Source organism: Zosterops lateralis, assembly GCF_965231275.1.
Source record: "Zosterops lateralis genome assembly, chromosome: 13".
NCBI classification, from domain to species: Eukaryota; Metazoa; Chordata; class Aves; order Passeriformes; family Zosteropidae; genus Zosterops; species Zosterops lateralis.
In genome coordinates this window covers 17613620-17640470 of record NC_139773.1, presented here as the reverse complement: position 1 = coordinate 17640470, position 26851 = coordinate 17613620, and the positions used below count along the sequence as shown (strand labels likewise).

Here is a 26851-nt window from a genome sequence, read left to right as displayed (position 1 = left end):
ATGTGAGACTCAGAACTGGTCATGTAGACTAGACAGTTCAAATATTTAGGAGAATGGAACAAAGGGTAAGCACAAACAGATGCACTTTTTAGATATTGACAGTAGTTGTGCTAAATGTAGACACTGTGCTTTTCAAACCTTCACTCGTGATGCCTCAGGACAGCCCTGCAAATATGAATGGAAATATTATGCCCATTGTGCCACTGGGGAAACCAAGGCAGAGAGCTCCAGCTGTTTGTTTAAAGCTACATCCACTGCCATGCCACAAGGCACCCCTGTAAAACACAGCAAGCCAGCAGCAACAAAAAATCAAATTAAGCAGATTTGATTTTCCACAGCTACTGCAAAGTGGACAGCACCCAATGGGAGCTGCACTGCAAAGCTTTCACTCTCACACCAAATATATCCTGCTTTACTGCTAGATATCCCAAGTCTGCATATTTAATAGCTTCCTGCTTAGGAACTCTTGTTTTAAATTCAGTAGGCAGTTTTCTGAACTTTTCTCTCACCTGTAACATGCACCACAAATCCTTTGGCTTAAGAAAAAAGTACTTGTCCTTGTGGACACCAACCAATGCAGTAATAATACAACCTTACAGCCTTCTTTCAGGGGGTGCAAGCAGGACCTTGTGTCTGTGCTGCTCCTCTCTGCAGACTGATAACCCATCTTTATTTTGCATTTAGACTGCTGTGTATCATTCACCTCAAAAATGCAGAGGCATGGCCTCAGGGTATTTAATGTGATAAGGAGATACCTGTAGAATGCAGATAATGACTTCTCAAGCCACAGACAAGATTGTGAAATCCAGCACCTGCTATCAGTGCCGCCTGTATCCAAGGCAGCTTTTTGAATCCCAGCAATCAGTGCCCTCCTTCCTATCCAGAGACAAGGACTGACAGTGTCTCTGCAAACTGGAGGACCTGCCAAATCCCTCTATCTGACTTGGAGACAGTGGATCAAGTGCAGCTGGTACCAGTAACCTGGTATCAGTGGTCAGGAGTTTGGTTGGCTCAGGACTCTGCAGTGAAAATGTTACTTAAGTGAAAGAAATCCTGGCAGCAGTGCCACAAAGAGAGGGGATTTACTCCCCAACTCATACTTAATCATCTGCACTGTTTTTTTCCCAGAAAAGCTGTTTCTCTGATGCCAAAGGTCTGTGATGCCAAACTCGCAGAGCTCAGCCCAACCCTTTTCTGTTTGGGGCTGGTGGTGAACTCTGTGCTCAACCAGGGACAGAGTTCAGAGGATATTAGTTCAGGGCTGATTGCAGGCAGCTCCCTGCTCCTCAGAAGGCCAAGGAAAACCTCTGCAGACTCCCCTCTCCCACCAAAGGAAGAATTTCTCAATACAAGCCCTGAAGACTAAACTGAAATCTACTGCAGCAATGTGAGGGGATGCACTGAGGCAAAGGACTGGAAATTGTGCAGGAGCAAGAAACCCTGCTGCTCTTGGGCAAAGGCTCAACTATAAATATGAAAAATATTTACTTAAATCTGAGGCTGTCTGGTAAGGTGATTAAGAAAGGCTGTTGTGCATTTCTCCTAAATGACGTGACGTGCTCCATTAGAACCTCTCTCCTGCTGCAGATGGGATAATCTGAGGACAGGGATCTGCTCCCTCCATCAACAACCCTGCTCTGAATGTTGTGTGGGACTGCTGCAGAGCTCAGTGCTGCTGGTGATGTAAGTGAGATTACCAGGATAAAGAAATGAGAGGAGGATCCCACACATGCACATACATTTGTATGCTTGAATATAAAATTATTGGTAAAATATCTCCTAGGGAAAATGCAGCAGACAAAACTCTTCTCTGGCCTGTAATGGAAAAATTAAATATATCTCACACTGTACACACTGGAAAGTTACATTTATCTCCCTGCTGACTACATCTATTGAAGTCTGGAATCTGTGCCCAGCCACTTCACTGCAAAGGCTCTCTTTGGCATTTGTTACCTGTTCCTGTAAAAATGGACCACTTCCTCTCTTTAGCAAAACTGTGGTTTGCTGTGGGTATAAATTTATGCCAGGAAAGAACAACAAAAAGGAGAAACAGATATTAGAAAAATGAGATGTAACTCCTCTTGTCTGAGAAAAGGCAGCTCTGACCAGTGCAAGGGCTGTCTGGAAGGTGTGGCAGCCAAAAGCAGCTCTCAGGCACATTTTATGCATAGCTCTGCATTCACTACTGTGAAATCGATTGGAGCTCAGCTGTGCTCAAGTGTTTCCACTCTGAGATGGCACAGAAGGGACAAAGCCTTTTGAAGTTCTGGGCTCACTCTGAAATGATCAGAGCTTGGTTTGCCCTCCCTGTCCAAGAGGAGAACTTTCTGACATCCAGCTGGCTGCCACACATGTCCCAATCTCCACACAGTCCAGTTTTGCTTCCTCCCAGTGCAAAATCCATCTCAGGATGAACCCTCTGAGACAAGAAGAAAGCGCCGAGGCAGTTTGTCTGCAGCGGCCACAAAGTTGTTTTTTAAGAAGTTATCAGGGTGTGTGAGTGTCACTTCCCAAAGATCTGAGCTCTGCAGAGAAACTAGGACAGATCCTCCTGAATCTGTCCCAGTCTGCCAAAATGAATTCAAAGAGAAAGCATTAAATAAGCAAACATATTAAAAATAAACAGCTACTAGGAGAATCAAGGTCAAGTTTCCTTGTTTTTTCCTCTGCTTTTTTTTCTTTTTCTCTTTTCAAACCAGGCCCTTCTGGCAATTAGCTGATGTTTGAAGACTGCTCTCTTCTTCTTTGCTCAGGGTGTGACAACAGCAAAGCTGAGTCACTTTTACAGCAGCTAAGTTAAATATTGCCAGCAAATTCTCATGGAAAACAGACCTCTTGCCTGTGATTCAAACATTTATTTCAAGTTTATTCAAGCTGAATTATCCAGTTAGATTTCTTTTCTTCTTCTGAAAGACAACTCATCAACTCTTATCCACATCTAGAATTCAGATTCCTTTCGTTTATCTATCAACAAAATTAAGAGTAGCACAGAGAGGGCTCCAAATCTACTGATTGGACCTAAAGAAGTCAAGCTCACTTATGTGGTCTCACAGTCAGGGTATCAACAGAACCCAGTGAGAGGAAAACAGAGAATGGAGAAGTTTGTAAAGCTACTAAAACCTCTCTCCTTATTTTCACTTAACACCAAAGCAGAAGCAACAGCCTGCAATGCTACAAGCTGAGCAGACAGATACTCAACAGGATTGATCAGGGACATCTTTTCACAGCAAAATTTTTGTGACATGATGAAAACTGTAAGCAATGAAAGCTCAGGGATCTGATGCTCCTATTCAGTGTGGGTTAAACTACATGTTGAGGGGGAAAAATTAAAAATGCCTGTTAATAAATTGCTGAAGAACAGTATAAATAATACAAAACACTGTGCGCTTCCCTATAAAGTAGTAACAATACCAGTGTGAGACACTTTTTCACTGCTGAGGATCTGAAGTAGGGAAGATACTCAGCAGATCATTGCTTTGATCATGCTCCTTGTTAACACAAAGCTACCCAAGCTCATTTTTACCTCAACTGTCTGACACAGAAGGGTTCCCATGCTCAGCTCTGTGCCATGCCAACACCTGGGGACACCACAGAGTTTGTGGCATCACCCTACAATCAGGAGGCACAACAAAAACCTAAAGGAAGTGATGACCCTGGGGGCACAGAGGAAACCTGTGCTAGAAGCAGCCCAGCTTCTTCCCTGGAAGACTTTGAGCCCAAAGTTGGTGTTTCCTCTGCTCAGCACACCCTGGCTCACACGATGGTGTTTAAATTGCCCGACAGAAGGTGCTGCTGTGTCCTGCACAGTGTGCCATTCAAAGCCTTGATGTTTTACACCCTGTAATTCAGCATCAAAGCCACTTTCACAGCTTTCTAAAAGGGCACCAAACCACAAGGCCCTTAGTTGAGAAGAAGCAGCAGCCACATGGCATGCAAAGACAACTATCAGTTATTAACATGATGCCCCCTTTAAAACAGCATCTCCTCAGGCAGATAAATGGTTACTTACTGTTTTTGCTGGAGCACTACCTGGTAGTGGGGTGGTCTCAATGAAATACTTCCTCAGAAGGTGTTTGCTGGATTCAGGACTGTCCATCAGGATGTAGGAACAAAAGAAAGCTCCATTCCGTAACAAAAACACGGCCACATCTTCATTCCCTTTGGAGAAAAGCAGATTGTTTGCTCCCTTCGCCTCATGTAAATGAACCAGCAAGGAGCTGAACAGAAATCCTGGGAAATAACCACTTCTGAAAAAAACTGTGGGGGTGTTCAAAAAGGAAACTGAACTGTGTAAAGCCTGTTTCCTCCAGTGGCAGGACTCAGTTTGGTCAAACTGAGACAGCAAAGACACTGTGCAAAAGTGCTGGCCCAGGCTCTTTCTTTTTTCTCTTTTTTTTCCCATCTTATAAAACTATACACACAGCTGTGCTTTGAAGTGTAAATTATTCAGCCTAAATCAAGCATGTGTGCCAGAGTGTCCATAACAATAATGCTTTTACTTGCAAGGATTCTGGTTTTTAAGGGTCTTTTCCCAAAGAGTTTACAGAGGAAAGTTCAGCCTCTCAGTATTTACAGTAATCTAACCTCACAAGGCCCTGACTCCAATCTGGCTGAGCTGAAAGATTCAGAGCCAATTTTATCTTAATTCATCCTGCTGGAAATCCAACTCCAGACAAACCACGGACACCATCCTCTTTGTGAACAGCTCAGCCATTTCTTTGAAGCCCTGGCAGAAAAGGGGCAAAATGTGGAAGCATGGAAATACACACCTGCCTTGATGGCAGCGTAGAGGGGCAGGCGGATGAGGACGGGGAATTCGTTCCTCCTGACTGCACAGCTCTCAGGGTCAGCACTGTAGGCACGGATCAGGAGCTTGACAATGTCCAAATGGCCCTGCTGGCAGGCTATGGCCAGCATCCAGTTCAGGAGCTGCTGGCAAGTGTTAGGACCTACCAAAAACATACAAGATGTGGGTTAGTTTGTGGCACCGGGCTGTGATGTGCGAGGAATACCCACAGATAGCGGCTGGGACAAGATGAAGCTCCTGAGGACAAAACAAACAGGTTACACTGCTAAAGTGTGTCAGAGAAGGGTCCTAAGCTGGTCAGGCACAAAGTTTTCAGCTTTGCTTAACTGCTCTTCTTTACCCACCCAGCTAATGGGTGAAATTTTTTGTCTGTCCCTGACCTAAGCATTCATGAGGCAGCAACAGCTCTGCTAAAACACCAGAAGACAAATAAATATCTGACATCAAACAGGGATGACAAGGACTGTCTTTGCATCCAGATCCAAACACCCAAGACTTACCACTTCTTCTGAGCTCATGAGAGGGGATAGAAAGAATGGGGAAAACCAAATGAGTTTTCATGCTATTAGATAAATAAAACAAAAATAAATGCTTCAGTCAACAAAAAAAGAATTGTTTTAGCTTGTTTTTTGCTGCAACCTGAAGTCTCCCACAAAAACTTTCACTTCCCCTTCAAATATTTCATTTCAGGTCAACTCTTTACTATTAATTCAAAGTCAGACAAATGTCATTTAAGGCTAAAAACTAAAACACCATGCTCTGATTTCTGCATGAACTTCTGATGTTTTAGTCATTCTCAAACTGCTTTTTTTTTTCTCAGAAATAAATATTTTCCTGTAAAACTCCACTTTCCTCTAGGTGTGCCTAATTCTGGGCATTTAACTAAATGCCCAGGACAGAATTATTTCTGCTAACAATAAGCAGTCCCCAAATCTTCCCTGATCCCCTGTACTACCTCCATATACTTTACAAATTTACAATACATCCTCTCTGAAACACTTACAGGAACATCCACAAGCCCAAGTTTTACATGTCAAGGCTTTTTTTGCAGCTTATCCATGTGGAAATTACATCCCTCTCTGCATTCTTAACAACTCCAATAAATCCCTCGCCCTCCTGCTGCAAAAAAATAGGCTCCACTTAAGCTGTAAGCCACAAGTAGTTCTCACTGTTCCAGGGAGAATCACTGCAGTCCAACAGCCAAATGGCAAATTTCTGCAATTTATACCTAAGCCCTGTGATTGGTTTCTGTGTAACTTCCCAAGAAAACAGTTGGAAGGTCCTGCATAAAGATTTCTGAAAGCTGCTGTTTGTACAGAGCTCCTCCCCTGACTCCCCCGAAGCAAGAGCTGGAGGGAATTTGGTCACTTCTGAACTAAGTTTCCAGAAACTACTTAAGTCACTTTTCATTACTCAGTGTATTATATTAATATAATTTCATTTTTGCTACTAGGTTACTCAGCTTCCTTTCTGGCTGAAGGATATGTTACATTTAATTGCACCCCCCAAACTGGAACATTCATTTTGCTTACCAGTGCTCCAACAGGACACCAAATAAGCAGGTTTCCCAACAGGTTATTCCTGTTCTCAGTGAGGCCACTGGCAGCTATTTAGTCCCAGTGAGGAGCTCGAGCTATATTCAGGTTAAATATTGCAGAAGTCAGCTTTGCTCTTGTGTTACTGCAGTGTCTGGGGTCAAGGATTTGCCCCAGATGTTCTGCAGGACCTCTGGACCCCAAATGCATGGAAGGCCCTAGGGAGAAGCAGCTGCCAAGCTCACAGAACACTAAGAGAGCAGCAGAGACCCAAACACAGCTCCAGGTCCTGAGTCAGAGTTGTGCTCTGCCCACCACCCCCACTGCTGCCTCAGGAATCATGCCTGAGTCAAGAAATGTCTCTGCTCCGAAATAATTACTGTAATAAAATTTAACTTAAATATAACGACTATTCTAAAGAAGGAATTCCCCTGACAGCCAAAACAAAATGTCACACAGAGAACAAAGTGGGCGGCAGCTGTGCACCCAAAGTATCCCTGACCAGTCAGGCCAGCACCACTGAGATTGCTGAATCACCAGTGGGATGATGCTGCAACCTGAAAATCCTCTAATTTCACTGTGGGGTCTGGGATGTTACCCAGCTGCATGGCCTGACAGGAATGAACTGTCTCAATGGCATCTCTCTCCACTTCCAGTCTGCAAACATGGAACACTTTTATGAATGTGTTTCTCTTCCCCAGAGGGGGAAGTTTTCTTCAAACATGGCTGAGATCTGATCCCTCCACACACTTTCCCATGGCTAAACCCCTCCTCTCCCAAGGAATGCGAAAAAACCCAAATGCCTGCTTGGAGCTGGAGCACACAGCTCCTGAAAAATTTGAGGAGAGGCAGGGTCAGCCCAGGGCTTACCACGCAGGGAATCCAGCAGCTCTTTCACGATGTCCTTGTGCCCAAAATACGCCGCCACCACCGCGGCATTGTCATCGTTGGGCTCCGTGGGTAACACCACCAACGCCTCCTTCAGCAGGTACCTCACTGCCTGCAGATCTCCATATGCTGCTGCAATGCCCAAAAGCTGACACTGGGGAAGGAAACACAGCAGAAGAAACTCTCTGTTCAGGGCAGCAGGCAGGGAAAGAGTGTTTTTAGAGCTGGATGGGTTTGTTTGTGCCCACGCCAAGGCACTGTCGCCGTGGTTAATCGGGAATGTCATAAACACTGGTGGTCATTGTAATCATTGTTGATAAATGTATTATATTAATTTGTTGGGGTTTGTATGATAGTTTTTTGCATGTTTTTTTTACATAACTGCCTGAGGCACAGAACAATGAGTATAAACCCATTCTTCATGGACCAAGAGAAAAAGCATTTGCACGGCTCAGCTGCAAAATGCAGTATTACCTGTTTTGGAGATGGCCAAAATGACTGGACCTGACATACAGGGACCCTCCCAAAACAGCCACATCAGCTCTGTGAAAGGAGCAAGTTCAAAAGGAGGGCTCTGAAGGCAGAGCAGTGCAGAAGCTGGCACAGAGTTTGTGATAAAATTCCAAACACAGGCAGTAAAACCTTCCCAGGGGGCCATTAACCATCTTTGCACTGACGGGAGAATACATTTTTTGCTAAGTCTATAAACTGCTTCCTTTTTACAGGGAAAAATGCATTTCCCTGTTTTGGTGACCACAGCAGCAGCACCCCTCCTCACACAGCCTCCTGTTCCTAACAGACACTGCTCCCTGTGGTCTGTACCACATTCCTGATCTGTGTTTTCAAGGGCAAACTGTGTCCCTGAGCATGTTTCTGCTGATCCCCATACAACCAAATGGATTTTCTCCACAAAAAAAATGACAGAAAACATCAGCACCTTGAAATTTTGACATCTTGGCCAATAAAATCTGAGAAAGAGCAGTAACCCAACCCAACCTTTTCCACTTGCAGTGCAGTCTCCTCACAGGACAACCTAATCAACTCTTGGGCCTTGCTGGTGTCCCCAGCTTTGTAGGCATCCTGGATGCTTTCTGTCACAGGGGTCTGGATGACGGAGACGTCGCCACTCGTGGACTGTTTGCCACCCATGTCCACAGTTCCTGCAGGAAAAGCAGGAAAGAGAAGTCAGGAAGAAGTATCTGCTCGTTACTCATGCACAGCTGCAAGGCCAGTGAATCCTGGGAATAAAAGAAGTTGGTGATTTTCAGTGAAATATTTACTGCATGTAATTTAAAAAAATAAAAAAGAAAGTGATAAAAGAAAGTGATAAAATGTGAAAGTACTTCCCAACAGGGACATGAAATTGAGAGGGACAGTGAGTTCCCCAATGGCTCCCAGAGGTGGTTTCCAAAGGAAGGTGTGGAAGCTCACACACATAGACACATGGACCCTTCATCTGCCTGGCACATCCTCCTCCTGCTGAGGAACCAGGGAAGAGGAGCAATGACATGGGACTGGCACCTGCAGGAGTTCTGACAAAGCCAGGAATCTGAAAGGCAAATTCTGGTGTTACTGGCCTTGCTTTAGTTACACTTCACTCCTGACAACAGCCTGATAAAATCCCACTGTCCTCCAGCAGTTTCAACCAGGATTTTAGGCACCTCTACGAGTGTGAAATGAAAGAAATTAGAAATATTTACTCTGGAAAAAAACAAAAGGTAAAAGGAGATTTTGCAAGATGCCCAGTGTCACCTTAATCAATTCTGGAGAATCTCCTAGATTAGACTTTCTTTTCCTAAATGGTTTTGGGAGCCAGAAGAGCTTTTAAATATCAGAGATTAAAAGATGAAGTCATTAGAGAAGATGCTTTGGTGGGTGGCTAATGAGGCAGGCAGGAAGTCTCACACCCAACCATTCCCCAGCTACCAGTACAGGGAAAGCTGCATTAAAGCCACTGAAATGCAAGATATTTTCAGGTCCACTCCTGAACATCAAGCAAGACAGAGAAAAAATGCATTTTCCACTTGAAAATAAAGTGATTTTTCCTGCTAAAGCATTCTGAATTATTATTGCTTATTTGCAACTGGTTAAATAAGGCACTTAAGCCCACAGTTCTTCACATGTCTTAACAAAGAATTATTTTTTTTAAATAGTCACATATGTCACACAGAGCCTGGTTTAATGGAGCCTGGAAAGAGAAGTAAATTTGGAGCAATCTATAACTGTCAGTAAATATCTTTGAATAATGCAGTTTGAATCACCAGTAGGTTCTGACTAACACTTCTCATCAATTATTTAAACGAAGCTCAAATCACTCAGACATTGGAGATGGCTCCAGAGGTTTGTGCCATTAAAAGTGTGCCCTCACCAATAACCTTTCCCAGAACGTGTCAAGGACAAGCAGCAGAAATCAAGGCCCATGAAAGTGGGATTAAATTACAGCACAACAAACAGTATCTCAGAGTTCATGGTAATGGGTGTAGTGCTTCTGTAATTCTGTAATTTTAGGGAGTACATGGGAAAAGAAATTCTTTCTGCATTAGGTTCACTCTTTTAAAGCAGACCACACACCTATAAGGGTTCACTAAGAATATCGCATATGATTTAATTTTAATTTTCATGAAAACCAAAGATTAGAGAAAAAATACTCTTAGGCAAGTATGTTTAAGGGATGATGGAAGGGAGAGCTTTGAAGCAAAGTATTTCTCCAATCAAAACAATCCAGAACTGGACTAAGGAAATTTAAAAAGCATAGATTCAAACAAAAACTGCAGTTACTGGAACAAGCAGCCTCCCCATTCTGCACCCTGTGATGAAATCCTGAACACAGAGAGAGAGAAGCTGTGGAATTCCCCTTGAAGGAAAAAATGCCTCACACTGGAGATACAAAACAGCTGGAAAGCTCCTCAGCTTCCTGCTCAAGGAGCCCAGCAAACAGGGCTGACAGAGCAGAGCAACTTCAATTTGCTTCCTACAGATTGCAGAAAGGAGAGACAAATTTTACTCAGTTCCAGCCTCAATCCTGATTTTGGAGACTTTTATTCAAGGCCCACATCTGCAGCCATTCCAGATGTAAAAGCATGGCCTTTCTGCCAAAGAATTGGGCAGGACCATCTCTCTTTGATTTTAGATCATGGCCTGGGAGGGTGGAGGTACAAGAATCTCATGGTCAGAGATTCATCAGATCCTGGTGTCACCAGCCAACCTCCCACACACAGAACTCTCCTCAAAGGAGCATTTTCCACCTCTCCTGCTGGAGCTGCCCCACTCAAACCAGCACAAGCAGGGTCACAGGGGTTGCAACTGAGGGAAGGAGGAACTCTGCCTGCTCGACCCTAATCCCAAAACCACTTCTGTGTTTTGCCAAATGACTACTTCACCAAACAACTCAGACAATGTGTTGGGCTTCCCCTTACATTTTTGGCCCCATAGAATTTCTGAGTCCTCAGGGCTCAATCCCAACCCCTGGTGCCACTAGAGGAACACAGGCTGGCCATGAATTAGGTTCTAGGAATTCTGGGATTTCCAGAACTGGAATGTCACAGCTGGCTCCATGGAGTTTATTCCCAGAAGAGTTTTTAGTATATTCATTTTAGTCCTTAAACTCACTTTCAGTCTTGTTTTAGGCAAATTTTTACTGATACAATCAAAACTGCTCAGTTTTGAACATCTGAACATCCATCAAGTAGAATTCAATAAAGGTTTCACTGAGTGCAAGAAATCTGGGAAATTCTACTATTTGGAACCAATATTTTTAAATTAAATATTCTTGGCAGCAAGATAATGCTACCCTATCTCTCCAATTTCTTACACCAAAACTTCCTTCTATGATTGCATTCTGCAGAGTAAATTGACCTCCTGCCTAAGGCCTGGGGGAAGAAGCTGCCAAAGTTCTCCAGCAAAAAAATAGTCCCCGTGATTATCAACTGAAAGGCTGAAAAGAGCAAAACTGGTGAGATACAGATAAAAAAGTTTGCCCTCAACCAGCAGCTGTACTCATATGGTGCTGTCAGATTTTAGTAGAGCTTTCAGAGGTTGAATGAGAGAAGGTTGGCTACCCATTCCCAAATTCCCCAAAAACACAAATGCCATCCAAGGCAAAGCTAAGCATCTCACCAATAAAATCACCCAGTTCATAGAAGACTTCCTGGTGACTTAGGAAATGATATATTGGCTTCTGAAATACAAGGGCAAATTAAGAACCAGCATGTTCTATAAGACTAATTTATACTCACCAATGGGGGGAAATAAATGAGGAAAACTACATTTTACTGACTAAAGGCTGTTTTATTTCTACAAGATGCATGACTGACCCCTCATCAGCAGTGCCATTCATGTAGGCTGGGAATAAAGTTTTGCCAATACATGCACCAGCCATTTTTAGCAGAAATCTGGGCTGAAATCCAAAGAAATTCTGCTCTGCTTTTCACCTTACTTGTCTCCTGCTCCTTGCCTGAGCTTTTCATGGTTTTCCTGTCAGAGTCACCTCACTCACACCCAGCCTTGAGCAATGTGACAGGAGAGCAATACTGGAGCTCAATAACACTGAACCTGTTTTTGGAGTTGATTGTGCAACACGTTGAGCATTTGAGCCCAGAGGTAGCAAAGTGCTTTTAATTCCTAGATTTTATGGATTTAGGAACCAGCTCCTGCACTTTGCACAACAGAGTCTGTGTTACTGCACAATGCACATTGCTGTGTGCAAAGGGATGACAGGCCAGCAGGATTTCTTGGATATTCCTGTACTATCCAAGAAATTCCAGAAACTTTACACAGCCAGTGCCACCTTTTTTTAGTTCCTGCTTTATTGCACACAGACCTGGGCAGTTCCTGTGCTGGCACAGGTTACTCTGAGAGCACTGCCCCAAAGCAGCACCAAAAAGCAGATAAATGAGGCCTATTTGAACTGAAGAGGGTTCTTTTCTCTAACACCTTTGAACATCTATGATTATAAAGCCATGGAGTTTACTCCCTAATGTACAGCCTTTGCATCTCTGCATCATATTTGTTTAACCTCTCCATAGATCCACAGTTTCTTTTTTCTTGCTTTCTACTAAAAAAGCTGTAAGCAAACCCAGGGCTGTTAGTGAGGTGGAAAGGGTGACACTAAAAATGCATCCATCATCTATTCCTCACACCACTTAACAGCTTGTACAAAAACATCTAACTTTAGAATTATTTCTCTCTTGATTTCAATGATTTATCCTTTGGAAATACCTTTTAAGTTTGGCTTTGCCGTAACCCTTTATAAAAGCTAAAGGCGAGACTAATTTTTCTTTTAAAAAAGATCCCAACAAAACCAGAGGTTATCAATAAAAAAGCAGAGTTATTTTATTGCCATTAAAAGGGCACGAGGCATCACTTTTAATGTGCAACAAACTGCTGACTCAGCTCAGAGAAACAGAATAAAAATAAGCCTTTTTAGTAATAAAGATTACCATGAGAATTTTAGGGTCAAGTGTAGTTAGACCCTGTCACAGGCCTTATTATTACAGCAGGAGAAAAAAAACCCTCTAAAATTTCTAAATTGACAGTCTGCCATTAGTACAAGGGGAGAGTTTGCAGGTCAGTGCTGTGAATCAGCAAACAGCTGCATAACAAGGCAGCACAATGCACAGATGATTATTGTCTTTACAGCCCAAATCACTGCATCTCTGACACACAAACTCACAAGAGTTTGTAAATGCTACATCAGGCCCTTCGATAACCAGCAGTTCTTTGGCAACTGGGCAGGATGTTTTTATTTAGCAGAGAAAGATATAAATGAGATGCTTTACCCAGGATAAATCAGGAAGCTAACCTCCTCCAAAAAAACCCCAGAATTACAATAATAATTGAAAACTGCTACTGACCTTGTCATAATGTGTGCAGGTATTTCCAGAGGTGGGAGCAAATCAAGCTGAAGCTCTAACACAGCATCCCATCCAGCGATGCCCAGTTCAGCTGTTAATCCCTGGGACTGATAACCACCCACCTCTGCTCCAGCACCAGCAGCTCCTGCAGTGGCCACAGGATGGAATGGCTGGCTGGCTGCTCCTTTGTCTGAATTAACTAGCACCGTTTAGCCTTGACAGATATTTTCATCTCCATGTCCCATTAGAGCGAAATCCAAGCCTCTGGTGCAGAGGATGTGGGGATGGGGGTGGGCAGGGAGCCTCTCCGGGCTGAGCTCAGACATTAATTCCTCAACAGCACCAGATGGCTACAGATAACCTTCACCAGCTTAATATTTTGCCATTTTTGACTTCTGAGCGCTGCCACAGCACAGATAAAAAAATGGGACAGGGATGAGGCTGAAAATGTGCTGAGTATTTAAACTCAACACCTCCAAACACTCTGAAACTTACTGGTATCACTGAACATTTTTCAATACTACTCCACAAAAGCTCTGCCCAGCTGGTTTGCAAAATTAATAGAAAGTCATGTTATTTCTGAGTATCTGCAACAGACTCATGCATCTTGTGCTGCTTTGGAAAACTTCAGGCTAACAAACTGAGCAGCAGCCAACGGGAAACCTCCAGTGATTTCAGAGGATGATGGGTCTGCCCTACATTGCACTTTCCATTCAGATGGATAAGAAAAATTTTTCAGTCCTCTGGAAATTTTTGATACTGAAAAATCGCATCCCAAACCAGGAAGAAAACTCAAAACCCTGGGTTCTTCAATAAAAAATAAAGAAATAAATTTTTCAGTCAGCCCAAGCGAGTAAAAACACTTTTTGAAGCAAAGGTATCTTTTGTGCTCCTTCTCTAATTAGCTGACATTTCAAGGTTTGTTTTTTTGAAAGAAAAGTTAAAAGACCTTGTTCATTCATTTACTTCTTAGAAGATAAAGCCAGAGACCAAGATCTCTTGTGCTCCTCACCTGCCCACATTGCCAGAAGCTGCCTCAAAACCATCCTGCAGCAAGAAGCCAGTGATCTGCTTCACCTCTTCCCAGATTTAGGGGAAATACATGTGGCTCAACCAATTCTGCTTTAAAATGTTCCTGTCAGGATTCAAAAAAGGCCAGAACTATCAATAAATCCCCCTGTGAGAAGACATTGAGAACAAGATGGTTTATCTGGGAAGTTCCAAATCCCCACTGGAGAGTCTGTGCCAGAACTGGGTCATGGCCCCTCTGACCCTAATTAATATTTCCCACAACAAATGGGATGTGCCAGCTTCTCAGGACAGTGGGAGCACTCCACACACTTTTTCTGCCTGTTTCCTGTGGTTCCATTTCCCCCAAACATCCATTATTTCAGCTAATTAAAGGAGTGGCTCTGCACTAAGCTCTGCCTGCCAAAGGCACTGGAAAAGATGATGAACACAAAAGCCACCCACATCTACAACAGAGCTCAAAATCAATGCTCACTGCCCCAAAAGGAGACTTAAAACCCCAAAAGAAACCAGATACGAAACACAGAGAAACGTTTCAAAGGCAAAAGTCCAGCGCTGAAGGGATTTTTTTCACTATTACTGATTCTGGAAGTATTTTGAAAGTACCACACACTCATCGTTCTGATCTGCACTGACCATTTTCCAGCAAGCACCTGGGGCACACTGACAATTTTAGGTACAGTTGTGTAAAGTGAACAATTATCACCAGAATCATTGGAAATTTTCTATTTATAACACTTTTAACCTGCAAGGAAAAAAAAAAAAAAAACCAAAAAACATTGGCTAATGCAAATCTGAAAGGAAAATATTAAGTCCCGGGTGGAAAAATGCTCTGGATTTCTGCCTTTTCACTGGGCTCCAGAATGGAATTATGAGAAACAGACGCCTCCAAAGGCTTTAGCTCCACACTTACACAATCATTTCTTCATCATCCAGGATAACGAGGGAAGAGGGAACAGAAAAGCCTCAAATCCTGGTAACACTGGGACTCAGCAGTATCAGTGGGCAGCGCCAGCACTGCCAGATCTGGGCAGGCATTTGTGTGTGCACTTCCCAAATTCCTGGGACTCTGGGAATTGTTTGTATTGTCCAAGAAGTTAAAACAAAACCGAGCTGGTTATTCTTTGCTGAAGTACAAAAGAGGCTGCACAAAGGCACCACAAGGCAATGGGGTCAGAGAGAGCACAAAGAATTACACTGGAATATGATTGTGAGGACAAACCCATCATGGCACTGTGCAAACCACACTGGGAAAGTGCAAAACGGATCCAGGGTCACTAATGACACCTGCAGCAATCCATGGAAAAGGAACAAGGGATTGGGATGTGCCTCTCCTCTGCAAGAGGACAGGATGTTCCTCACTGGCTGTTAGTGAAATGCAGCTCCACTTCCTCTGCTCTGGGCTGTACCTGGTGGGAGAGGAGCAGGGCTGTGATTCCCTCTGGGCAGGGAAGGAATGGGGCAGGGATGTCCCCCAGCAACCACAGGGCAAAGACTGCCTCTCACAGAAAGTGGGAATACCCCCCATCCCTCCAGCAATGCCCTCTTTGGGGGGCAAGGGATCAGCAAAGCCCACAGTGAACAGTGATGCTGTTCCATCCCCCAAAGAGAAGTTATTGAGAGCTCCAAATGGCCAGAGTTGCTGTATTGAAAATACAAATGACTCAGCTCTGGAGTGAAAGTTTCTATTTTTGTCTTTTGGCCTCAGTGATTTGGTTCCCATCCTACAGCTTGAATCATTCAGAAATGTGCTTCTACAGGCAAGGCCAGCTATGCCACTCTTGCTTTCCAATTTTTAAATTGGAAGATATACATTAAGTGTGCAGAAGTACGACAACGCTTTTGGATTTTCTTTGTGTTCGTTTCCAGGCATGGCTGGAAAGGGAGGATTGTTAAATGATGAAAGGTGCCTCCAGTGAGACCATTCCTGTCCAACTGAATCAAATATTACAGCCATGAAACCCAACCAAGACTGGATTTGATTTGAAACTCCACAAAATAAAATTTCATTTGAAACTCCACATCTGAACCTTTTCTCTAACATTCAAGTTTTCATCAGAAGGGAAAAAAAATCCCTCACACCAATGTTTTCTCTCTTTCAGAGAAATAATTTACTCAAAAATCTTTTTCTAAAAAAATTAAAACATTAATTATTCCCATTGGGGAAGCACCACCTCGTGGCTAGCCCACTTTTGCTGCTTTAAAACTTGCTTTAGAAAGAAGCAAATGCTTTTAGCCCCAGCTGTGAGAGGCTACATGTGGAGGGCTCAGGAGGGATTTGCTGTGAGTGAGAGGAAGATGGGCCCAAGGTCTCTGCTCAGGTCTCTTCTCAGCACAAATCTTCTACCAGCTCCATAAAAGACACACCCAGTGATACCACACCTCCTCTGAGTTGCAGCTCCTAAGTTTGTGTTTCACTTTAATAATACATGTAAACACCTTCCTCAATAGAAAACTGATTTACAGCACTGCAATCCACTGCTGGTCAAAAATTAGAGCACAAAAGCAGCCAAAATCTGTTTCTCCAGAAAGACATAAGGTGTAGGAGTGTGACACAAGGACACTGACCCACACATTCCGTCCAGCTACACTGACTAAAGTGTGGAGATTGAGAGAATATTTTATAATTAAAAAAAACTGTGATAGGTTTAGGAGACACATCTAAAGGAAGAAGCCTTTTCAAGAGATTTGAGGGGGCAAACATCCCACGCAGCAAAATCCAAGCTTAGTACATGTTAGATACAGTTCAATGAGCTTCTTTACTGTGCCTGCTTGACTAATAAAATACTCCTTGCTCCCCTCACTTCCCATTTATCACTAAGACAACCACTCTGGATCAGTTTAAGTAAAAGTGTTGCATGCAGAGAAAAAGAAAATGCAATCAAGATATTGGACATGGCTGGCATGAAGAGACTTGAAGGGACAATTTGGCAACAGCAGAGCCAAGGGAAGTGCAGAGCTGGGAAGAGCAGCAGGAGAAAGGAATGGATAGGAAACACTCCTTCTGGAAAAGAAAACAAAAATCCACACAAAACAGTAAAGAGAATGAGGCTCCACTGCAGCTTCTACTGAACTCAATGTGAGCACTTCCCACTTCTGACTCTCCTTCCACAGCAGCCAGAGAAGATCCTGGTTTCCAGCACAGACTGTCTCAGAGGGAGGATCACCTGAACAGCTGTGTCTGGAGCAGAAGAGAACCTGATGGAAAGCTCCACCAAAGCGTTAATGGGGCTACCAAAAAAAAATCCATAAAACCCTTCCCTACTTGTGACAGAACAAGTGGCAGAAATGCCTGCTTTTGCAGGGAGGTGTTTTCTCTTCCTGGGGCCTGGGAATTATCAGCACCCATTTCAGTGAAGGGAGGACAAGGATTCTGCCTGGGAGGCTCCTATGGCCATGCTGTGACCCTGCTGCAGCTCACAGCATTTTTGGATGTTTGCTCCAAGGCAGAGACAGTAAAATGAGGCAGGGCACAGTTCATCCCCTTCCTATCAACCTTTACAAACTCTGATCCATTGCATCCAAGAACCTGGTCCTGTCCATGCAAATGGCTTTGATTTGGCAGCTTTTATTCCCATCCTGCCACTGTGTGAAAGGTTCAAGGTGCAAAACATGGGAGAATTATGGCCAGGACTACAAGCTCACTTTTAAGGAGCCAGGCTTTTTTGTTTTTCAGGCTATGTATGAGATCTGAAAAGGGATCCTGCCCATTAGTGTTGTAAAAAAACCTAAAATGTTCCTGTTTGATGCAAAAATAAAAGCATTTTCAAAGGCTCTTTGATGTGAGAGACAGAAAGACGTGCAGGCAGATTCTGGAGGAGGTCTTGTCTTCAGCAATTACCAGCACTCTTTTTGAATCCTACTCCCCAGACAGAACTTTTATATGAAGTAGATAATCATGCTGCAGAGTGCATCAGCTCTAAACCTTGTGGCTTTTCAATTAAGCAGCAATAACCTCCAGTCCAAAAACTCCTTAACCAAGACGGGAATAAAACAAACAACCCCCAAAACCAATTAACTGCAGGTGAGGCAATTCCAAAGGCATACTTGCTTTTAAAGGATTTCATTTAGAGCTCTTCTCGGGTAGCCATGCCAGTTTTCCAAGCAATATTTTGATCATTAAAACAAGAAGTGATGCAATTTCCACAGTGACCACAAACATACCAAGAATATTTGAGCTAAATTTATCCAGACTTCTTGTTTTGAGTCACTGCTTTGGTTCGTTATTTTTCCATGATTTTCAGCTATGCACAGAGAGGAGCTGGGGACAGCCTGGGACTGAGTTTTCCCCAGAAGTATTTGAAATGCCAACCTTTATGCCTGGGAACCACACATTGACTATGAGAGAGGAAATGGAGCTGCTCCTCCAGATCCCAGCCAGGTCCCTGCTCCTTCCCACCACTCTTCCTGTGGCACACTGACCCTTTCCCTCACCCCTGGGTGACACTAATGGGGCTCGTCTTTGCAGATGAGAAGTTCCTGCAGCTCACCAGGGATCTGTTGCCCTCTCCAACTGCAGAGGGAGAGCCAAAGCAGACAGGATCTGCCCCAGGTTTCCCATTGTGCTTCTCCATGGCAGACCCCAAGTCCTGCCAGCAGAGTCCCTCTGACTGCTGAAGGGCTTTTGGAAGGGTGAGAGCCTTTCCTAAAACTCAAAGACTTTTTAAATAGGTCCTCTAAAGCGAGGGCAAGGCACAAATTAAAAAATGTGGAGATGCTTCTGTTGTGAAAATATCAGCAGCTTACATAAAAGAGCTGCTGCTGTGGTGATACATAATCATGCAAATAAGCAATTGTTGACCCACTAATGAGCACACAGACTTGGATTAAGTGAAGGAATTAAATATCAGCCTGACTTGATGTAAGATCTGAAACAGAACCTATTAAGAGGCAGACTCCATGGTTGAGTCACCATCCCTGGGGGGGGTTAAAAGCTGTGTCAATGTGGCACTTGGGGACACGGTTTAACGGTGGGCTTGGCACTGCTGGGGGAACAGTTGGACTCAGTGACCTTAAAGGTCTTTTCCAGCCTTAAAAATTCCATGATTCTGTGATTTTATATAGCAGATTGGGAGTTGAATGGTATAAAATCCATCCCCCCCCTCTGCAATGCAAACAGTTCCTCCCAGCTCACTGCCTGCTGCAAGCACAGCCCTGGCAGCCCCATTATTGATCAGAGCAGTGAAAAACAAACCAACCACAGACTTAATGCTGTAAGGATCCCTGAAGATCCCATTATGTCAGTGCAAAGAATTTAATGGGTTTTGAATAAGGCCCCCATAGACTCTGGGGAGGATAAAACCCCACAATTCATTGCATTTTCTTAATGCAAGTATAAAATCATCTGCAACATTTCTGTCAAAACAATACATCAATTACAGGCCTGGTAAAGGCTGAGTCGGTGTGAACACTATCAATTGCTTTTTTTCCCCCTACTGAAACAGAGGACAGCAGTTCCATGACCCCAGAATCAACCCTCACCTGAAAGCTCCTTCATAAATCACACCTCAGGAACATTGTAAAGAACTCCCTGTGTACAAGTTCTATGGGCAAAGGATTTTCTTTACTACCTTATCACCTTCATTTTTACCAGGCTTCTTGATAGAGTTGTCATAAGTTACATTTCAATGTAATAAACCACAAATACATTTTAAGATGAAGTGTAAAAATAAAGCTGTAAAGCAGCAAATAATTCCAGCTGCAGCTCAGATAAAGATCAATGTTTTACTGCTGCCTGTAAATCAAACTGGCTCTCAGGTCAGACCCTCTGCTCAATTAACTTCCCAAGGTCTTTACTGCACCACTGGCTCTCCCAGCAGCTCTGCCCTCCTTGATACAGCCCTCAAGTTCAAGAGCAGGCTGGCTTTGATGGTTTTTATCAGGATAACTGTAAATGCCTCAGCATTCCTTGCCCTTTTTAAAATGCAGGTTGGGTTTGGAGGGATGTTGTAACACCCAGCTCTGCACAGGAGGGCAGGTTTAACCACAGGCATGTTCAGCTGCAGACCAGCCTTCCGCAGGAGCCCTTGGCCCCTTGTGAGATTGCACCACTTCTGTATGAAGAGTTTATTTAAATATTTAAAAATACAAGCCTATTACTGCTTTACTGGTGTACTTCCTATTCCTGCTGAGCATTTCCTACTTCTCCTTCTGCAAGGCACTCTGCAGTGAGACTGACTCACATACAAAACCTGTTCTATTTTCTGCTTCTTTAGCTCATAGGAACCCTTTCAGCTTGCTGTTTGGACTCGAATTTACTCACAGCTTAACAAGCAGGAAGAAAACCAGAAAACCTTCAAGGCTGATTTATTTAGTCTGACTATGGAGAGCTTCACACGACTGACACACTTTGCAGCTCTCCAGTGCTCCGTGTGCTCAGTTCACCTCCCAGATCCTCTCCTTGTCCTTCTCACCCCACACTGTCATAAAACACTCAGGGCAATGTTACTACAGGGTGATGTGTGGATGGAAAAAGCAGGACAGAGGCTGTGAGTACTTTTCCCCTGTTGTACAGCACAATGTGCCCCAGGGCCCAGCTGCTGCTCCTGTCCCCACACATGGCTGATGGGAAGGTTTTAAGGTTTGCATGGTGATTTCATGAGGAACAAACTGATATCAGTGGTGCTGATTTTCCCTTCCTCCTCTATTCAGCAGGAAAGATTTTTAAACAAAATTATTCATGCTGCAAGCTCCTGCCCTTCACATTTAAGGCAACAATGGTGCAGAACTGTGAGGAAATCACAGAATCAGACAACAGGCTGAGTTGGAATGGGACCATCAGGACCATTAAGTCCACCTCTGCACATATCCTGCCCTGATGCCAACCAGGAATAGAGCTGGGGGCACAAAGTATGTCCCAGGAGGATAAACTGCTCCGTTTGCTCATGGCCAACCTTGAACTGTCACCACTCAAACTGTTGTGAAACTTTTCCTTTAAAATCGCACTTGCTCCTGAGCAGCCCCTCTTGTTAAACGACCCTTTGGCTTTTCCAGTTCAACCCTTACTCACACCAGAGCCTTGTCCAGGATTCAGGAAGGAGCAGGGTAGGCAGCAGCTTTCCCTGTGAGTCAGATCTGAGCTAAGCCATAGCCTAGCCGGGGTTGCAAAGGTCACTGTCATTGTAGGAAGGTTCTTTCTGATAAAACAGAAAGCCCTGTGAGCTGCAGGGTCACCACAGCACCTGCAAAGCACAGCTTTAGGGGCCTCTGGTCCACTCCAAATGACAACTTGAGTCATGTTCTGGTTATTTATTTGGTCCCTCATGTAATATTTAGGTCCCTTTTCCAGGCACACTGTCCATGTCCATCTGTGCTTCTCTGGACAGTGGAAAGTCATCAAGTTACATTTGATTTGCCTCCAAAGAAGTTGTGAAAGTGCAGGTAGTTAATATCTGCAAAGCTGCTATAAAGTTTTAGGCAGCTCTCATTGGCATTGTTGTCTCTAATTATGTAATGTTAGACACCTTCCACCCTCTCCAGTGCTCATTTCCAGATTTAGCAGGAGAGAAGAGACACCCTCTGGCATGTTTGAAGGATAATCCAATCCCACCTCTGAGACACACACCAGTGCCATATGAATGCTCTGTGACTTTGAATAAAGTTCACAGTAAGAAGGAGATAAGCTTTTTAACACAAGTACCCTTGCAGAAGGGCTTATGTTTCAGAAGACAATGATTGTTCTCCTACACTTCTGGGGAACTGTCTTCTAGAAAATCATGCAAGAATTAAATCCCAGCTGTGAAATTTTGTAAGAGTCAGAGAAATCAGTCAGCCCATAGAAAGGCTATGAATCTTCATGCATTTCTACACATTCATAAAGAGATGCCTTTGGGCTTCCATTGTACTTCCTACAAAATTCACATCATGTCACCTCCTCTGTATTAGTTAGAGAGCTCTGCATAAGTTTTAAAAAAAACCCCAAACCCAGTACTTCATGAGAGAGACTGCAGCCACCCCCATATTCCTGCTCAGCTTCTTTTAATTAGGACAAGATGAACAAATCTAGGAGAAGGAAAGTGGAGTTTGAGGAGGCAAGGGAGATGCTGAGTGCACCCACAAGGGAGCCTCATCCTGTGCTCTGGTGACAAATCCCCTCCAAGGGCTCAGCACCACAAAGTCAAGCCCAGCACCATCTCTGGAGGGCAGAGAGGGTCCAGTTCTGACACACAGCTCACCCACTCCTGGGGAAAGTTGGCATCCTGCTGGGATACAGGAAGATCACTGGCAACCACGAGGAACAGCAGAGGAGACACCTGAGCAAGGTGAGCCTCTGCACCCTGTGTTACATTTTCTAACTAACAAGGATGCCCTGAACCTTTTCTCCACATACAATTGGCCACGGCTTTGTAGCTGCCAGGAAAAAAAAAAAAACCAACAAAACTCCTAAAAAATCCTAAGGATTCAGATACGGAAGGTGCACAGGGATCTGCTGGAAGGTGCCTCCAGCCCTGCTGATCCAACTGACCCATCCCAGAGCCCCCGGCACTACCGTGCTCTGGTTAAACCCCCTCACAACCACAAACCGGTCTCTCCTGCCCGAATAATAATAATTAAAAAAAAAAGCCTCCAAGCTCTGAGCACTAATGAGGTCGTCGGCACTAAAGAAATGATCCGAGATCTCACTCCCCTTCCCAGCAGCTCCCGCTGAATGGGAGCAGGAGGCTGCATCCACATTGTTCCTACGGGCGCGTAAACAATGGGTTCGCATGTGGAGGCTGAGTGAGTCACCGCGCTCCTGCTGCAGCCCCTGAAACGGGATCCCAGCGCACAACAAGGACCAGCTAACTTAGGGAGTGGAGCACTGAGCTAATGACAATCATTCTTGGCAGGACCCAAACAATCCTGAAATAACAATGAGTTTAAGCATGTACAAATATCTTGTAAAGAGCAAATCCACCAAGGCAGTACTGGTGCCTCGTTCAGGGATCTTAAGCTTTACAAAGATCCCTTTTTTCCCAGTTTTCCAATAGTGTAGACTATTTTAATATAACCCAGATATAGCCATATAGAAGAGTCTACCACTGGGATTTGCATGCCTCCAGCTAACCACTTTAACTGAATATAATTACATAACAGCAACGTGTAATAAAGTTCCCAGAAAAAAACACTGAACTCAACATGTAGAAAATATAACTATTCCACTTTTCGCTTCATTATTCACTCCTACAATCATTTATTTGCTGTATCTTTAAGCAGTGAGAAAACTTGTCAGATCACTGCTGCAGAACAAAAATTTAGCAATTCTGAACAGTTGCGACCGTTAGTGCAGATTAAAATTCTTCTCATGGTTTATAGCTTAGTATTCAAGTGGAGATAATTTCTTCCAGAGAGAAACACAGAAGGCAAAATTCAAGAATTTTAAGAACATTCAATAACCAAGCATTACAGAAAGGTACAATGCCAATTACCAGCAGCAAAGAGAAAAATCAGTATCACAGAACAAGCAGAATACGTACGGAGAAAGGAAAGAGTTCCCAGAGCTCCCTGTGACGCTGGCGAGAAACGTCTTCAAACAAGACAAGGAGGCCTCTGAATAAACTATCAGGTTTTGCTTCATAGTTGCTGATAAAATCCAAAATAAGGCTGCAAAAACATTAGCTTCTGTTGAAGCCTGCTTACTCACTACAAAGCGTCAAACACACCTTCTTCCCACACTTCAAACGCAGATGCTGCCTCCTAATGAAGCACTTGCTGCAAGGGGGGAACACCGTTACACAAGAACAGGAGGCTATTTCTTGCTGCAGAAACATAACTGGGGTTTGACTCAGAGAAAGGCAGCAGTGCCTGAGAGCTGAGGGTTGCAGCGAGAGAAACCATCCAAAAATAATTTGCCTGCTCAGGGGAAAAAAAAAATAAAATTCACAGGAAGCAACCTGAAGCATATGTCCCTTCCAAAAGGGGAATTTCTTTATTACATAAACACAAACCTTCTAATCTAGCCCAACATGAAATCACTGCAAGCCACTGAATTGGAAGTAAGGGTAAAACTGGAGCAGGTTAATATCTGCTCAGGCTGGGAAGAGATGCTCTGATTTTAGCAGCTTTCATACCCTGAAAACCCATTGCATCAGTGACTGGGAACATATTTGCATCCACACACTGAAAAAGCACAGATCTTGTAAAACATATTTAGGAACTGGTGAGACATGATACATATATTGACTAATTCTGTGGGCCTTTGGAGAACATCCATCTTCAGGGGAATGCTATTCTTACCACCTCCGCAGTTCAACATCATTCTCCCTGGAAGTTAAATTCCTTGTTCTAGACTTGTAAATTTTCAAAGATTTGGGCTCAAAAAACTGCCCCACTTTTACACTTCATCAAAGCCCAGTGGCAGCTGGCTACTGAGTCCTCTCAGAACCTTTTGCTCCCAGTCTGAACAGGAAAGAAATAAATCCTCCCATTTACCATTTTGTGGATCCATGTTGCTCTCCCTGCAAACAGTGGATTCCTCCGTTCCCACACACCAGTACATTCTGGGTCACAGTTGTGAAGGTCCCACAGACAAACTTTCCACTTCACACTGAGCAGTGTTGTCAAAGCTGAATGATCCCCATCATGTGAATCCAGGAGCAGAGGCTGTTAGTGAGCACCATCCTGAAGAAACATCATTTATTCTGTTTAAAAATAAAGAACAAAACAAATTAATCATTCTGCTATAGAAGCGGCGAGATGTTCATTCCTCTCTTCATTCCTCTCCACTATTAATACAGTTGTCCAAATGTCACACTGCAGAAATAAACTTATCTTCCTATAAATACAATTATTTTCATAATAGCTTTGTTAAGAGCATAACATGAATTAACAGAGGGGACTAACAATTTCTGCACTACAGAAAGATAATGTTCCTAATTTTTCACCACCAAAGCTCCTCAGTCTTTGGGCAGAGGACAAGGGGGTGGGCAGGGGTCACAGCTGCAGTTTCAGATTCTCCACAAGCTGGTGTAAAGGCAGACCATTGAAACCCTCCAGTGCAGCTGGAAAAATCCTAAATGCAACCTCAAAACCTCTCCCACCCACAAAGACAACCACGGCTCTTGTAAGACTGTGAGAAACTGAAAAATACTGATGTGGTTACTGAGATAATCCTCTGTAGGAAAGAGAAACACACCAGCTCCTGTCCCCTCTGCCCAGTCCTTTTTGAGAACCCTCCCACCCTGGAAGCATCAAGCTTCTTCATTCAGGGAGGCAAATCAGGCTGTTAGGAGCTATTAAAGGTTGGCTTCTTGTGAACTGCCTGGTATAACAGGCAGGAGAAAATTGCACAGCTCAGTCTCCCGAGGCATTTCCAACTCCTTCCCTTTTCACAGCCACCCCTTAAATTCTTCATACCGAGGTTCAGACTCCTGGAGGGTTTGCAGTGTTTGTCCAACGAGCATCAGAGCTCCTTCATTCTCTGCTTTCAGTTTCATTCAGTAAACACCTCTCAGATGTAACACGATGCCCCTCAACTGACTCTTACTGGTTTTTCTCGTGTCTGGTGAGTGATGATGAAGTTTTGGTTGGAGGCTGTAGCTCAGCAAAGCTCATGACCCACCTCCCACTGCAGCCAGCAAGGCCTGAGATCTTCCCTGACCCTCCCTGAGCAGAGCTGGCTTCCTGAACTGGGATCAAAGGCCAAGGAGAGCACAAAAATATGCTGATCCATCACCACTCTCCAGGAAGACAACACTCTCCAGCCAACAACACTAAAAAATCACTGCATCCTATTTCAGTTGTTTCTAGGCAAATATTTGAATTTTAGGTCCATTCAGCTTCTGCTGACCCTGACTTTGCAGTGACTCTGACAGCAGGAGCCAAAACTCACACCCCTGTGCCCCAGTCTGGGCATTGGGTGCTGCAGGAGGCTGAGGTGGAAGTGACCCCTAATGCCACATCCAAGCCCACAAACTGGTGAATTGGGTTTTGGTGGAGGACTGAATTCTGCTCTGCAACGTGCTGGGCCCCACCAAACTCAGCTTCTCTCCTGGTCTCAGCTTCCCTGGACCACACTGGCAGGAGAAGCTGCTCCCTCCATGCCACGAGTGGGACACCCCAGGCAGATGTGTCAGGGAGGCTCTCACAGCTCCCCAGCGCTGTCCAGTTGAGAACTCTGACAGGAGAGGGGATATGATGCTCCCAGCAGCTGCCTGCCTTGTGCCCTCGATGCACTGAGCAGCTCCAGGAGAGTGAACACTTCCCCATCACACTCTGGCCCACCAGCTCTGCAGCAGATGATGGTTTCTGAGGCACTTCCTTGCTCTGAGATGGGGACAAACCATGTGCACCCACAGCAACTGTACAAGAAACTCTGAACTGGGGCCAGCACGGACCCCTGAGGCTTGAAACCATCCCACTCCTGATTTTTAGCTCTCTACTCAGCCTATTCCCCAGGCTGAAACTTTCCTCGTATAAAGTGAAAGGAAAAATAACTTTTAGGAAAAATAGTGGTGTGGTTCTGGTAATCAGTTCCCTATAACTGCAAATAACTGAATGCTGTAGCCATATGTATCACTGCACACAGTACCCATATATGCAGGATTTCCATATTTCAGGACCTTTTTGTATATAATTAAAAAAAAACAAACCTACAGAGCTTTACCTTAAAGCAAGGCGCACACAAGTGCAACACGTGTAGATTTGATTTAGGGAGCCTGTGTGCTCTGCGAAAATCTCATTCAGAAGGAAATGGACCATGCAGAACACACCTTGAACACGTGTAAACGAGATTTACATCCCATTTCACACACTCCCAGTGC

General features: G+C 44.1%; 1 protein-coding gene across 1 annotated transcript in view; it reads right to left on the bottom strand.

The window, feature by feature from the left end:
* The window catches only part of LRRK1 (leucine rich repeat kinase 1), a 68988-nt gene extending 44261 nt beyond the window's left edge, over window positions 1-24727 (bottom strand). Inside the window, exons 1-5 of the mRNA XM_083870913.1 lie at window positions 24522-24727; window positions 8227-8390; window positions 7213-7384; window positions 4770-4949; window positions 4010-4158 (exon numbers count right to left, since the gene is read on the bottom strand). Of these exons, the coding sequence (XP_083727039.1) occupies window positions 4010-4158; window positions 4770-4949; window positions 7213-7384; window positions 8227-8390; window positions 24522-24588 (732 nt within the window). The 5' untranslated portion in view covers window positions 24589-24727. The remainder of the gene's footprint in view (window positions 1-4009; window positions 4159-4769; window positions 4950-7212; window positions 7385-8226; window positions 8391-24521) is intronic.
* Window positions 24728-26851: the final 2124 nt, after the last annotated feature.